Consider the following 15,025-nt stretch of genomic DNA (forward strand, 5'->3'; position numbering starts at 1 on the left):
GCTGTGTGAAGATATCGGGTGCATTATCGGACCCGTTTGAAACACGCAAAGGACTTCGACAAGGCGATGGACTTTCCTGCCTCCTGTTCAATATTGCGCTAGAAGGTGTTATGAAGCGGGCGGACTTCAACATGCGGGGCACGATCTTCAATAAATCCAGCCAGTTCATTTGTTTCGATGACGACGTGGACATTGTCGGAAGAACGTTCCAGGTGGTTGCTGAACAGTATACCAGGCTGAAACGTGAAGCAGATCGGGTTGGATTGAAGGTAAATACGTCGAAGACGAAATATCTGCTGGCTGGAGGAACCGAGCGTGATAGAGCTCGCATAGGCAGACGCGTGACGATCGACGGGGATGAGTTCGAGGTGGTGGACGAATTCGTCCACCTCGGATCATTGATAACGTCGGATAACAACTGCAGCAGAGAAATTCGAAGACGTATCATCGCCGGAAGTCGTGCTTACTATGGACTCCACAAGACCTTGCGATCTGGTAAACTTCACTTCCGTACTAAGTGTACCATGTACAAGACGCTAATAAAACCGGTAGTTCTCTACGGGCATGAGACATGGACAATGCTCGAAGAGGACCTGCAAGCGCTAGGAGTTTTTGAACGACGTGTGCTTAGGACGATCTTCGGCGGAGTATGTGAGAACGGCGTATGGAGGAGAAGAATGAACCACGAGCTTGCGCAACTCTACGGTGAACCCAGTATCACGAAAGCCGCCAAAGCTGGAAGGGTACGATGGGCGGGACACGTTGTGAGAATGCCGGACAACAATCCCGCAAAAATGGTGTTCAACTCAAATCCGGCCGGTACAAGACGAAGGGGAGCGCAACGAGCTAGGTGGTTTGACCAAGTGGAGCAGGATCTTGGAAGTGTGGGGCGATCGAGGAATTGGAGGTTAGCAGCCATGGACCGAGTTAGTTGGCGTAACATTGTGGCGCAGGTCATGTCTTGAAGGACGTAGAGCCAGCAAAAGTAAGTAAGCAACAGTTCATGAACCATAACAGTTCGTGACATATTGCAATCGGAGAGCCCTATGAATGTGGATATTCACTCCCTCGTTTGGTACGTGGCGAGAGAGCGTCCAAGAGCAGTAAATCTCACAGACTATGTACAACGATATCGATCCATTCGGGTGATTTATGTTTTACATTAAATTAGTAAATAGTGCTAGAATAAGGGCGTAAGTCACATGATCGATTTCTTTACATCGATCCTCTCTTCTATAAATAAAGGTGACTTAATTATAATCTGTTGGAACATTGAACAATTTGGTTGCAGACATAGCACAGAAAATGGAATATTTCGCCTCTGTTTCTAGATCAGAATGAGAGTGGGTCAGCGAATGTAACACGTGGTGACATACAGTGATCGGCGCCAAACAGTGGGTGGTGTGTATCTGTCTTTTTTCCTTTCGTGGTTCGTTATATTCTACGACAGGGAACGAATCCTGAGAAAATTGAGAGAATCGCTCACGTATCATAATATGCAGCACATTATAAGAGACTGTTTATCGTATAGGGGAACTGGGGTAATATGCCCATAGGGGGGGCAAAATGCGCCACCCTCGATTTGGACGAACGATGTGTTTTAGAATGCTTTTTTTTCGTTCAAAATCATAGAAAATGGATAAAAATACTTCTATTCTTATATTATTATGTGTTTTTCTCAAGAATATCAAGAATATATACGAAGAATATCAAGAATATATAATTCTCAAGAATATATACGTTAAAAATGTATAAAAACATTTTTCGCTGTTTTCCTTGCAATTGTGTGCGATTTTCAAGGTCATTTTTTAGGTCGATAAATAACCAAACTTTTGAAACTATTGCCGAGAGCCAACTTGTGCACTGTCGTAGTTTGTATTACATGCAAAAAATATGTTGGATTTATCCTTATAAAGCTAATCGAAGGACCTAAACTTTAATCAACTCTGGGGGAAAAACGCCCACCCCTATTTCATAACACCAAAATAGCCGTTTGAATTCAAATTCTACCAAACGTAATGCCACGTTGAAGTTACGCACAAACTGGAACCTTACACATGTACATTTTTCGCATCAGCATGTATACTATTATTGAACAATAACATCTGAACAAACGCCCGGATGTATGCAACCTACAAACAAGCATGATTGTGTGCGTACGTTTACACTGTTTACAGCACGGCTAACGCCGGACTGAAGCGGGGCATTTTACCCCAAAAAATAATACATATGCAGTTAGCTAGCATTAAAAAAAATATAAACCCCAGGAAAGCTAAAATGGATAGCTGTTTCTACTATTTGGAAGAAAACATGTTTGTTTATCCGACCACGATTAAAAAAGGGCATAGAATAATGTTTTTCACATCTAAAATCGCTGTTTTCCTTAGCGTGGGCTAACTACCCACAGTCCCCCTACTGCTACAACCGCTAATCCCCCCGATCGGATAACAGTGCATGATAAAACCTCTTAAAGCAAGCTCCAAACCAGGGGGACACTATTCCTATCGAAAGTTCGGGGATTGTTTATCGTGCCAGTAAAGTAAAACACCTACCCCCAATGGTAAACAAGCGAGAATTATGGATTTTATGATCGCTCTCTCTTTGAGGCTCTCGTTCGCTGCTTCTGTTTATCAGACTTGTTACAATTTGAAATACATTGCCGATCATGGGGCGCAACAGATGGTATGCTTTTCTTCGCTTGCTTTGATCGTGCTTCAAAATCAGAGCGAATTCTGCAATGCCTGTTCTACGAACGATAAATGTCATGCGTGATGTGTGAATGCAGGCGGGCAATTAGGTTAAAATGTTGGCATGTGTGTGGTTAAATTGACCAAAGCCTATTATCGAGCATAGAAAAAACTTAATTTTCGAAAGGCAGTCGAAGATTTTGAATCCGCAACATAAAATTATTAAAATAAATAGAAATGAGTAAACTTGTCGCTTTCTCACTTTTGTCTTATATTCCGGACACTTTGATTCGAAATCTGGACAGCTCATGAAAATGATAATAAGAATAGTCAAATGATTAATTGTAATCACCAAACCTCTAAGACGATGTCTACGTCAGTTGGACAGTATAAATTTTAATAGATATCTATGGAAAATGCTTATGAATACGAAATCTCAAACGTCAGAACATTCGAACGGCAAAAGTTGAAACATTTCATGTGAAAATTTCACTGAAGCCTTAACGTTCAACGCTCCGTTATCGTAATCATCGAAACTTCAAAAGCAGTTTTTCTGTTCAAAACTACAAATTATTCGATTAAAATGTGTTCACTGTGTTTCGGTTGGAGAGTAGAATACAGTGAACACATTTTCCTGTAAATTTTCTTGATTTTGAACGAATTTTTTTTTTCTTGATTTTGAATGAAAGTTTTGAAATCAACGACGGATCCTGCCCCTTAAGTGTGCTTAATATGAATCTAAACAGTAAATCATAATTTGAAGAAGTGTAAGAAATGATCAATTCTTTCGCGAACTTACTGTATCAGCGCATTTGTTCATTGTGTGATGAGGAAGAGGAACAAAATATTGAACCCTTTTCTGAATTTCGACAGTCATAAAACTTCATTGAGGTCCCACATGAAATTCCAAAATGGGATGAAGGTTTTTTTTATATCGATGCTAGGTAAAACTCAATGCAACATCGGTTAACGACGTGCAAATAACCTACGACGGCTGATAACCCCTTCTCCGAATATATAAAAACTTATCGCCAAATGTTGCAAAACTTTTCCCGGCTTCACATTTTATTCACACAACGGTTAAGCGATTCTACGACTGACTTCAAATCCGACCAAAAATGAGCGAGTCAAAATACGTATAGAAAGCTGCGAACCCCTTCTCGCTCCTCGATTTGTGGGAGATGTGAAAAGTTAACTTGAACGGAACTTTTTTTCAGTACCGCTTGTTGCATACATAGCAGGCGATTAGCTTTCTATTTGCATTTTTCTTCTGGGGGTGAGGCGAAACAGCTGGTGCTAACCACCTTCAGAAGATGCGAAACTTTTGTGCGAATGGAAAACCATATGTGTGAAACATGTAAATTAGTTAGTTGGGTGAGAAAGTTGAAGAATAATATAGAGAAGATGATAAAATTGCGACTATGGAAGAAACTGACTGAGAAAAGTTGCATATACTGTAATGTCTCCGATGGGGCAAAGGATCTGTAGAACCATCGTCATCAGGTGCACTATGGGGTGTTTGAACAATCTACCTAGTCAAAAGTATTTAGATATGTTTTTTGCATTCCTTATATGCAATTAGAAGCGGAACACGATTTGAACAGCATTTTGATGTATCATGCGTAGAAGATAGAAGCTAGAAACTAGAAGCTAGAAGATAGAAGATACAAGATAGAAGATAGAAGATAGAAGATAGAAGATAGAAGATAGAAGATAGAAGATAGAAGATAGAAGATAGAAGATAGAAGATAGAAGATAGAAGATAGAAGATAGGAGATAGAAGATAGGAGATAGAAGATAGGAGATAGGAGATAGAAGATAGAAGATAGAAGATAGAAGATAGACGATAGAAGATAGAAGATAGAAGATAGAAAATAGAATATGGAAGATAAAAAATAGAAGATAGAAGATAGAAGATCAATTTATTTGCCATCTGACCGCATATTTTGCAATATTTTTTTGTCACTTGAAACAGAATTTATAACTACACAACAGAAAAAAACATGTTTAACCTTATAGAAGAATTAGGTTAAATTCACAAATTTTCAAACCATAATAATAAGGCGACGCAGCGTTAACATATGCTGGTCGAAAAGGGAAACTGCGTTTAAGACATTTGTCATAGGCAGAACATTCTTTCAACATCTGAGCGAAAGTTACCGGAAAATATTCCTATCAAATGGCCTTCAAAAGTCTTGTTTTGTCAATGAATTGGAATCTTTGATCTATTCGAGTGAGATTTGTACTTTTGGCCAACATTTGTACGCAGAAGGTCACTGTGCGTCATCAAGATGAAAACTTTATGCAAATCGTAAAAGAAGAAATTTAAAATTTTGCTTCAGAGTATCGTTTTTACCTTTAAGTTAGATCATCTTCAATGCCTATATGCAGATCAACTCAATGAAAATATCGAAAAGTTTATTCTTTTGTATTGCATACAACAAATCTGTAAATTATTCAAAGCATAAAAAGTTTTCAAACAACGTGTATTTGCCATGCAAAAAAATCTCTCATCGGATGCAAACAACAGAAAGTGAATTTTATTTCCACAAAGAGCCCGTCTCACATTGTTCCCCATTCCCGTTGCAGGTCTACGTTAGCACATCCCTGGCCAATCTGTACGAAAGCATCGGCAAAGACGACTGGCGTCTGGTCTACACGGGCATTCCGGTTCTGCTGCACGACAAAGGATGCACCCGATCCCGCTGTACACCGCGGGTGAGCTTCGTCCTGGCGGAAAGGGGCACCTGCTTCGCCCTCTGGAAGGACACCATCGACAATCTGTCGGACTATAAGGTCGCAGCGGCAGCTTTTCACACCATGTGTCTCTCGGCAGGTAGGTGGATTATTGCACTTTCCCTGCTGTTTCTGTGTTTTAGTTAGAAATTCTTCCCGCCGGATGCTAATATAGAGCTTCTCTGAGGCACCTCCCGTCTGTCTGTCTGAATCTGTGCTGGGTGCTGTTGAGCGGGTGGGTTAAGCTTTTATTAGTTGTGAACAAAAATGTAGTGATGATAGCATAGCGTTCATTAAAAGAGCATTCGGGATGCAGGTGCATTTTTTTCATCAGTGGGGTTATGATAATAGAATTAAATTGGCTGATGGTGAGATACTTCACAATGAAGGTAATTTTAAAAAGGATAAAGCAAAGAAGTATAAAAAGAAAAATTTCATTACGTTCTTCTAATTGTTTGACACTCATAATTTTCTAGACTAAGATTAGTTGTACTGAAGAACAGAACAAGTTCTTTGCCTCTCCGAGGTTAAACGCTGTCTGGGCGTTTTGAAGAGATTTACCCTATACAATCATCGACGTTAAATTATGATCGTTATTTTATTTGTTACACATAGGTCACTGCATTATTAAAACAAATGAAATACGATTTTGTGAAACAAAAAAGAAGATTGGAGTATCTTGTACTTTTCAATTTCGCCCTAATTACTTATCTTTGACAGATACGCGTATTTCGACTACCAATTGTAGCTTTCATCAGTGTCAGTTACTCGTATCCACTGAAAAACTCGTATTCCACTAGAAGGTACTCCAATCTAGTTTTTTGCTTCTCTATTGAGATTCTGCTCAAAGGATTCGGATACATTAAAAAAAAGTACGGTTTTGTCTCAAATAACGAAAATGACTCATATGCCGAATATTTGACTTGATTTTAATTATTTTACAGTACTGAGAAGTATTGAGAATATTAGTGTTAACCTTAAAAATCTAATTTACATGTCACATCAACCTATATCCCTCCTAGATCGAAAAAATATGAATCAAAATAATGTTTATTTATTTGTTTTTTTTTTCTAAATCAAAAAGTTATTGTTTAAATGCATATCTTAACGATTATATGCATGTCCAAGAAAAATTTGTATCCAGAGATTGAATTCTGAGTAAATTGAGAGTATCTCTCACTTATCGCTCTCTGTAACAGTCATGATCCGCAACACATCATGAGAGTCTGTTTATCCTTTACTGGTACTGCTCTGATTATATCGGGGGAATAACAATGCATAAAAAAACTCATCTCAACAAGCACCAAACCTGGGAATACTGTTGCTAGGGGAAAAGGTGGCAACATGAACAGGGGTGTTAAAATGAACATTGTGCCTTTATACCGAGAAAAAAACATATTTGATTGAATTTTTGTTACCGCTTTTGTTATTTTTTAGATGTTTTCATCGGATTTTTTCTGTAAAATTAACACTTAAACTTAGCCTTAGCATTTACCGAACGCTTCGACCTACTTATGGATTCGATCATCCTCAGCGGTTCATGCTATAGAGCAAGTCCTACACCATCATCTACCTGTTTACTTCTGTGAATCTCGGAAAAATTTGAAACTTTAGCTAGTAGTGTATGAGTCTGTCTTCTTCTTATAGTTCGTCTCGGCATTATGTCTGGCAGAGGCAGGCTCTGTGCTTCTCAGCCTTTATATTTATTGTGGGGTACAAAAAGGCTTCTAAAGACTGGCCTGTTGTGTGTTGATGCGGTTTGGGACTCACGTTAGGCGTGCTTAAACACTAAAAAACTTTCCCTACTGCTCCTGTGCCTCGCGCGAGCCTCTCTCAGGCCCGCTCTACTCGGTCTAGTCAGGTCCGTCCTACTCGGGCTCAGATTTGAGTACCACTTCTAGTACTGCATTTGGTCCCTCGGTAGTGCAAAAGGTACCCAAGTTTGACAGATCGCAGTACACTTTTCACGGCATTCTAGATTATCTAATGAGCCATAAAATTTTGGGCAACTGCAAGGGACATGAAGGTCTTTAGTTTGTCTTTGGTCTAGTCCCTGACGGAGAATTTAGCCTACTCTGATCGCGATTTGAAGCTCTCTAGCCTTCACCAGGCTTGATAATTCTCCTCAACATCGTCAGAGTTCGGTGATAAACTCTAGAGCAGCGTGCTGCTTTTGACTCTTTGCGAGAGAGCGAAAAAATGCTAAGCAGAGAGGCAACGAAAATTGAGTGAGGAAGATGCAGCACAAAACACATCAGAGTGAAATTCCATCAAAAAAGATTGCCATCACAACTTCCCAAGGACTGTCTTGTTTGGGCGGGAAGCTCAAGAGTTCTTTTGAAGCGTGAGTAAAGATGAGCATCGCAACAAGAGAGAGAGTACCAGAAAAAATCCTCGCATTTTTTTACACTCTCACTCGAATCGCTTGAGGATCTGTGTTGAAAATTTAGAGTTCAATTTTTTCTCCTCAGAATAACGGCAAAATCGCTTCGTCTTTGCATCGCAGAGGAGTTTCTATCAAGCCTGGTCTTCACCAAATATATTATATTAACAATATTTATGAGTCACTCTCATTTATATCTAGTGACCCCCTTTTATGTGATGGTAGCGCCACACAAGGCAAGCACGGAAACTACTAAGCTGTAAACATTCTTCGAGCTCATCAAAGTGACACTTTATATCTAGCGTAACAGATGAAAAGTACCTAGCTAAAATATGAATGAGCTTCTGCAGAGTTCTAAAATAATTTGTTTACATACAATAGAAAACCATTCTTAACTATCAACAAAATTGTTTGCTGTTATATGTACAAACTTTCAAAAAGGGCCAATTAACAGACAAATTAAGTAAGTACTACGTAATTTATACACCATACTTCATGAGAGATTGTAAATAAGGGCGACTCCTTTGTACAGATTTCACAGCAGAACAAATTTTTGTCTTAAGTACCAACATACCTTTATGTACTTGATTTAAGGTCGCTCAATCATTTTCGTTATCAAAAAGAGATATTGACGGCAAAAAAGGAATTACACACTCAATCTGTTCGGTAAAAATAACTGGGTTTTTGAACCACCGAAAAAGTCAGTACACTAAAAAAAAATTCAGAAATCGAAAAACAGAGATTTTTCAGTTAAATTTTGCAGAGAGTTTTCTTTTTATATCAAATATCGATAAAAAATAAAACATGGTTAAATTTGCTTTTCAATTACGCGTGGTGACAGTTTTCATTTTACTGACTTTTTCGGTAGTTCCAAAACCCAGTAAAATTTTACCGACCCCAGTAATTTAATCTAAGTGTGTATATGTCGATTTTAGACAATTTGCATCATTTTAGATTTTAGACAAGTTTTTCAGCTTATAGGCTTTTTAAGCGTTTCAATGTAGAAAGTATACGAAACAACAAACTTTGTATTGATTACGATACCTTAAAAGCTGTTTTTGATTATTTTGAATTGGCCATTTAAAAGAAACAACGAATTTCGTATGGAGGCCAATGTTGGTAGACTCAAACTCTATTGAGATATCATTGAGTTCACCCGCGAGAGCAAGCCCATTTGAGATCTGCTTCGCAAAACTCACACATGTGATATAGATACACAACTACTTGATCGCGCTCATGCCGTCAAAAATGATTCAATCGTAAAACCCATCGGAAATCTGTCAAAAACAACCAAGGGTAAAACCAATATATAAGTGTTTTAGGTGAAAAAAGTAAGAGGTTGTTTCCGAGATACGACCGCCAAGTTGACGTTGGATAACGTTAGCTTCTTCTATTTGCTGGCTTGAGACAGTCACAAACTAATGAAACATTTCTTTTGCTAAAAATCCAATTAATTTTCACACTATTTGTTGCATGTCAATTCTGATTTATTATAGACATTGTGTGTTATTATTTTGTGTTAATACAAAATAATCACTTTACATGTATTCAGAAGCTTAGGCGATTATATTGAAGAATTGTTTTTCAAATGTATTAATTCAAAATAACTCTTTTTCATTGATTTTGTGGCCCTGAAGAGGGGAAATTAGGGAATATTACACAATCAACTCTTAAAACATATTGGCTGGCTCAGAAAAGGGCCGATTGATGAATTGTTGAATTTGCGTAACACGGACACATTTTGACGGCGCACTGGTTTCAATCCTCCTCGCCCGATGAGATTTGCGGTGCGAATAACGATGTGCGCTTCAACAAGCGGCTTTGGTCGATTTTCTTCAGCCATCTCGTACAACAGGTTGCCGCTGGGGGCGAGGAGCTAAGCAGGTTTCGAGGTGCTCTTACCAGCTCGAAAGCGAAAACAGAATGAAACCAGATTCAACGAAGGAGGGATGCTTTATACCCTTAGAATAGCAGATGATGCTCCTCCTTTCATATTCTTCGTTTTCATATCTGGGAAATAGGTTATATGAAACTGATGTCTGGGTAAGGGATGTACAGATTAGCATTATGCTGTTATTGCAACCCGACGGCACTGCAGCAGCATCCTCGGAAACAGCTTCAAATTGCCGTATTGTAAATAATTCGTAATAAATCAATTATTGTATGATGCTATGAGATGAATTAAGAGATTATAGCAAGTATGTGGTAAACACATTAGGGAATATTATACAAATAACTCTTTAAAACACATTTGTTGGCTCTCAAAAGGGCCGATTGAGTTGTTGAATTTGCGTAACACGGACAAATTTTGACGGTGCACTGGTTTCAATCCTCCTCGCCCGATGAGATTAGCGGTGCGGATGACGATGTGCGCTTCAACAAGCGGCTTTGGTCGATTTTCTTCAGCCATCTCGTACAAATTAGGGAATATTACACGGACGGTGACGGCTGTGCCGCTCGATCTAATGAACCAGAATGACCGCGCTAGCCTCCCGCATGGCAATGACAGCGGAGCACTGCACAGTGGTCCAGGAATCAGTTTTACGCGGAAAGATGCATTTTGAGCTTTAGAATGAAACATTAGACAAAAACGGTCTTCTACAAAGTTGTTTGTATTATTTAAGCCCTTTGTTTGGTGTTATTGAAAATTAGGGTGGACCACAATTTCATAGAAATTGTGTAACTAACTTTCTTTTTTGTAGAAATTATATTATACATGCTTCAGCGAAGGTATAGACCATTCAATTTCAAGCAACTTTGCCGAAAAAAGTTTTTTGTATCTCTTAAATTGACCGATTTAGAGCTTTTTTCCTGCAGTGACATAGGGTGGTCCGAACAAAACTGGTTTTCTGGCTCTAGAGTTTTCAATTCAAATTTCTCATCAAAGTAGTCTATGAAACACTTTTAGAGCTTTGAAAAATGCGTAATTTGGTGAGTGAAGAAACTCGCTATCTCCTTCCGTTTAGGAGTTATTGTTGTTTTTCTCTCAAAAACATGCCTACTTTGATTGTGAATATCTCTGATTGGGGCAAACATAAAAAATATCTTTTGACGGCAATCAAAAGACAAAATAAAATTATACATTATATCAAAAAATTACAGATGTGTTATTTTTGTAACTTTAATAAAATGCCTTGAAAAACAAAGGATTTTAAGCAGAAAAACTTTAATAACTTTTGAACTAAAATAGATATCATCAATTTTTTTGCATGGAAATTTGCGTTTTGCTAAGTTCTTAAAGTCGTTCATAGACCGCTTTGACGAGAAATCTGAAATAAGAAAGATAGGGCTCTAAAACTATTTTGAAGATTTTCATAGTATGTATTTCTTTATTATTTTGCATTATGAGCATGAAAATGAAATTTTAGACAAAAATGATCTTCTACAAAATTGTTTCTAAAATGTAAGCTTTCATACTGTGTCATTTAATACTAGGGTGGTCCACAATATCACACATATCATATAACCAACTTTTTTATTTGCAAAAATACTGGTATATTCTCTTAGGCAAAGCGGTAGAACTTGAAATTTTGATCAACTTTGCCAAAAAAATTTTTCTGTAGCTCAAAATTTGACCAATCTAGAGCATTTTTTCCTAATCATCGCAGGGTGGTCCAACAAAAATAAGTTTTTCAACTCTAGATTTTTTAATATTATTTTCTCGTCAAAGTCGTCTATGAACGACTTTTAGAACTCAACAAAACGCAAATTTTCATGCAAAAAGATTGTTGATATCTATTTTAATTCAAAAGTTATTAAAGTTTTAGTGATAAAAAATATTTGACTTGCAAGACGTTTTATTAGAGTTACAAAAATAACACATCTGTATTTTTTTGATATAATATACAATTTTATTTTGTCTTTTGAACGCCGTCTAAAGATATTTTTTATGTTTGCCCCAATCAGAGATATTCACAATCAAAGTAGGCATGTTTTTGAGAGAAAAACAACAATAACTCCTAAACGGAAAGAGATAGCGAGTTTCTTCACTCACCAAATTATGCACTTTTCAAAGCTCTAAAAGTGTTTCATAGACTACTTTGATGAGAAATTTGAATTGAAAACTCTAGAGCCAGAAAACCAGTTTCATTCGGACCACCCTATGTCACCGTAGGAAAAAAGCTCTATATCGGTCAATTTAAGAGATACAAAAAAACTTTTTTCGGCAAAGTTGCTTGAAATTGAATGGTCTACAGCTTTGCTGAAGCATGTATAATATACTTTCTACAAATAAGAAAGTTAGTTACACAATTTCTATGAAAATGTGGTCCACCCTAATTTTCAATAAAACCAAACGAAGGGCTCAACTAATACAAAAATTTTTGTAGAAGACCATTTTTGTCTAATGTTTCATTCTAAAGCTCAAAATGCATCTTTCCGCGTAAAACTGATTCCTGGACCATAGTGCACTGGCTGGTAGCGACGATTTCTGGCCGAAAACGATTATGCTGGCTGGTGCACTCAAATGAGCGGCTTCAGTTGCTGCGGCTCCGAAATGCGTGGTTCTTCGGTTCTAATGCGTGTTGTATTCGCGTCCTATTGAAAACTGAACTGAGGACGCGAATGACTCTCGAAATTTGCTCGCCGACCGTGTTCACAGTCTGACGGCAAAAAGAAGAATGAGGGAAGAAGCAGGGTGCGGTGCGCTTTAATAGTGGGAAGCAGAACCGAAAAATGTGCTTGAACGTGATTGGTTAGATAAGAAAGGGGTCAACGTTTTACGATATTTCAATAGTTTGTTGCTAATAATCAATAGTGTCCTCCATTTGAATCAACGCGTAGATAAATTTCCAATGGATTCATGGATAAATATTGAAAATCTGTCGATAAATGACTGAGTTATTAGCGGTCAAAACCTGACCATTTTTCGTTACATGCTCAATTTTTCGTTTTTTCGAATTGTACCCCCATATGTTGCCGTAAGACGTTATCCAACGTCAAAAACTTTAATAAACTCAAAAAGCTCGGAAAGTATTATATGGCACTGGGAATATAGAGAATAATTCTTGTTATATAGAAATGTATTACACAAGCTAACTGATGCCTTTGTACTTTTCAGATCACCGCAAAGTGATTGGCTTCAGCTTTGACTCGAACCAAGCCGCCCGAGAGATGTGGGTCCGGGTGGAGGAACTCATCAGCAATCCGGAGAACATTGCCCTGTCCGTTCCGGGCCGGAAGCGAAAGTCCAAAAAAGCGGCCAAGCCCATCATTCTCCCGCCAAAGTCGCAAATTTCGCAGCCCTGTCAGTTCCACCACGTTACCAGCGTTACCACCAACGACACCCCGCGTTACTTCAGCTTGCAGGCGTTTGTGGCCCCACCGGTCAAGCATCGGGAACCCTAGGGGCAGGCCAATGGCCGACCATTTTATAACTTTTTATTTCCATAATTTTCATAATTAGCCACTTGGTGGGCAAATGTCGGTCACACGTATCATATACATTCACACAAACGAATATTATGAATATTGATAAGGGTTATGATTTTAAATTAATGGGCACTGATTAACAGAGCATCACTTTAGCGTTTTAATTTGACCGTTTAAGGATAAACGATGAACGGGGATTTTAATTTTACATCAGTGATTTCCGATCAGGAAAATTAATTTGACTACGAAAAGCCATCATTGATTGTTGGCACTTCACGGGTTTGTCCTCGCTTGAGACTTGTTTCCGACGTTTCACAATCGAATTGACAAAATGATGAAGACTATCGATGAAGATATATTAGAGTACCATAAGCTAGTGCTATTATTAATTATCAACTGTTTTAACATAAATCACAAGGCAAATCAAAGAACGCAGAGATTTATCTATCTTTGAATGTGATTAACTGAGAGAAAAAATCATTAAGAAGAAAAAAGGGAAAGTAAGAAAAACAAGCATGGAGTATGATCACTCTAACTAGTTGTACAATGGTGTACATATTGTGTCTGTGATAAATTGATGGTATGCATTAACTGAGTGAAAGCATAATAACAAAAGACATGTCTATCATCGTGAACAAAAAAACGAAAAAAAAATCCTCAGTAAACGAATAAACAGCAATATATGTAGAAATCATGCGCTCCGTAGGAACGATTCCAGAAGAATATTTTAATTAAAGTTATGAACACGATTTCATCCCACCAATCACAGGATGTGACGGAATCCATTGTCAATCTCTTAATTAAAACGGCAAAATTTCCTCGAGCACTTTAATTTAATTCGACTTATACCGCTTTGTGCTCCTCCCGAAAAAAGCCATTTTTTTCCCATCAATGACACAATAAAATTTCATCCAACCACAATGTGACCCGAAGGGAGGAATTAACGAAAACCGAACATGACCAGCAGCTGGATGGATTTTTTTAAATTGAAAATCCATTTTTCAGAGAAACAATTAAACCGATAAACGGTAGACGAGAAAAGCATTCTTCAATCGCCATTCATAGTGAATATCCAGTTCTATTGATGTAATGGAGAGTATGTTTGACCAGTAGAGTTAAGTTATAAGTTTGTAGAAAATGCTGTGCTGTAAATAGCAAAATTTGTTTTATTTATACCATCAAGAAACAGTTAGTTATGCGAGCACAAATTCACACGCTGCTAGAATAAGACCTTCCGGTATTCGCGGGAGTTTTATCTTACTCTGAAACATAGTCATCTTTAGGTGGTAAGATTGCATTAAAAAACATGAAATTTGACTTAAGTTATGCAAAATGTATCTTGCTGTGTAAATAATTCCATTCATGTAAGTTTAGATACTGAAATAAAGCAGATAAGTGCAAACGAAAACCGATCAATGTGAATATCACTTTCCCGAAAATGATTTGATATAGAAGGCTATCTCAAATAGGTTCAACTAGTGAATGTGTTTGAACATGGTTTTCCATTTTTAATACCTCCTTCCTTCTACTAGTGTTCTTGAAGGATTCCCCGGTTAATCTTTAGTAAAAAGGATATCTTCATAAACTCTGTCTGATTTTTAAATTAAAACGGTCTTGGAGCCTCCTTTAGCTAGAGTCCACGGCTACAAAGCAAAGCCATGCTGTAGGTGTCTGGGTTCGATTCCCGGTCAGTCCAGGATCTTTTCGTAATGGAAGTTTCCTTGACTTCCCTGGACATAGAGTATCATCGTACCTGCCACACGATATACGAATGCGAAAATGGCAAGTTTGGCAAAGAAAGCTCTCACTTAATAAATGTGGAAGTGCTCATAAGAACACTAAGCTCAGA

At 37.9% G+C, this 15,025-nt stretch overlaps 1 protein-coding gene across 3 annotated transcripts in view; it reads left to right on the forward strand.

Annotated features, from left to right (window-relative positions):
* Positions 1–14,578, forward strand: part of LOC5571668 — a 411,897-nt gene extending 397,319 nt beyond the window's left edge. For all 3 annotated transcript variants that reach the window (XM_021845489.1, XM_021845488.1, XM_021845487.1), the window contains 2 exons: positions 5,277–5,523; positions 12,866–14,578. In XM_021845489.1, coding sequence (XP_021701181.1) covers positions 5,277–5,523; positions 12,866–13,152 — 534 coding nt within the window. In that variant the 3' untranslated portion in view covers positions 13,153–14,578. The remainder of the gene's footprint in view (positions 1–5,276; positions 5,524–12,865) is intronic.
* The last annotated feature ends 447 nt before the right edge of the window (positions 14,579–15,025 follow it).

Source organism: Aedes aegypti, chromosome 2 (assembly GCF_002204515.2).
Source record: "Aedes aegypti strain LVP_AGWG chromosome 2, AaegL5.0 Primary Assembly, whole genome shotgun sequence".
Classification (NCBI taxonomy): Eukaryota; Metazoa; Arthropoda; class Insecta; order Diptera; family Culicidae; genus Aedes; species Aedes aegypti.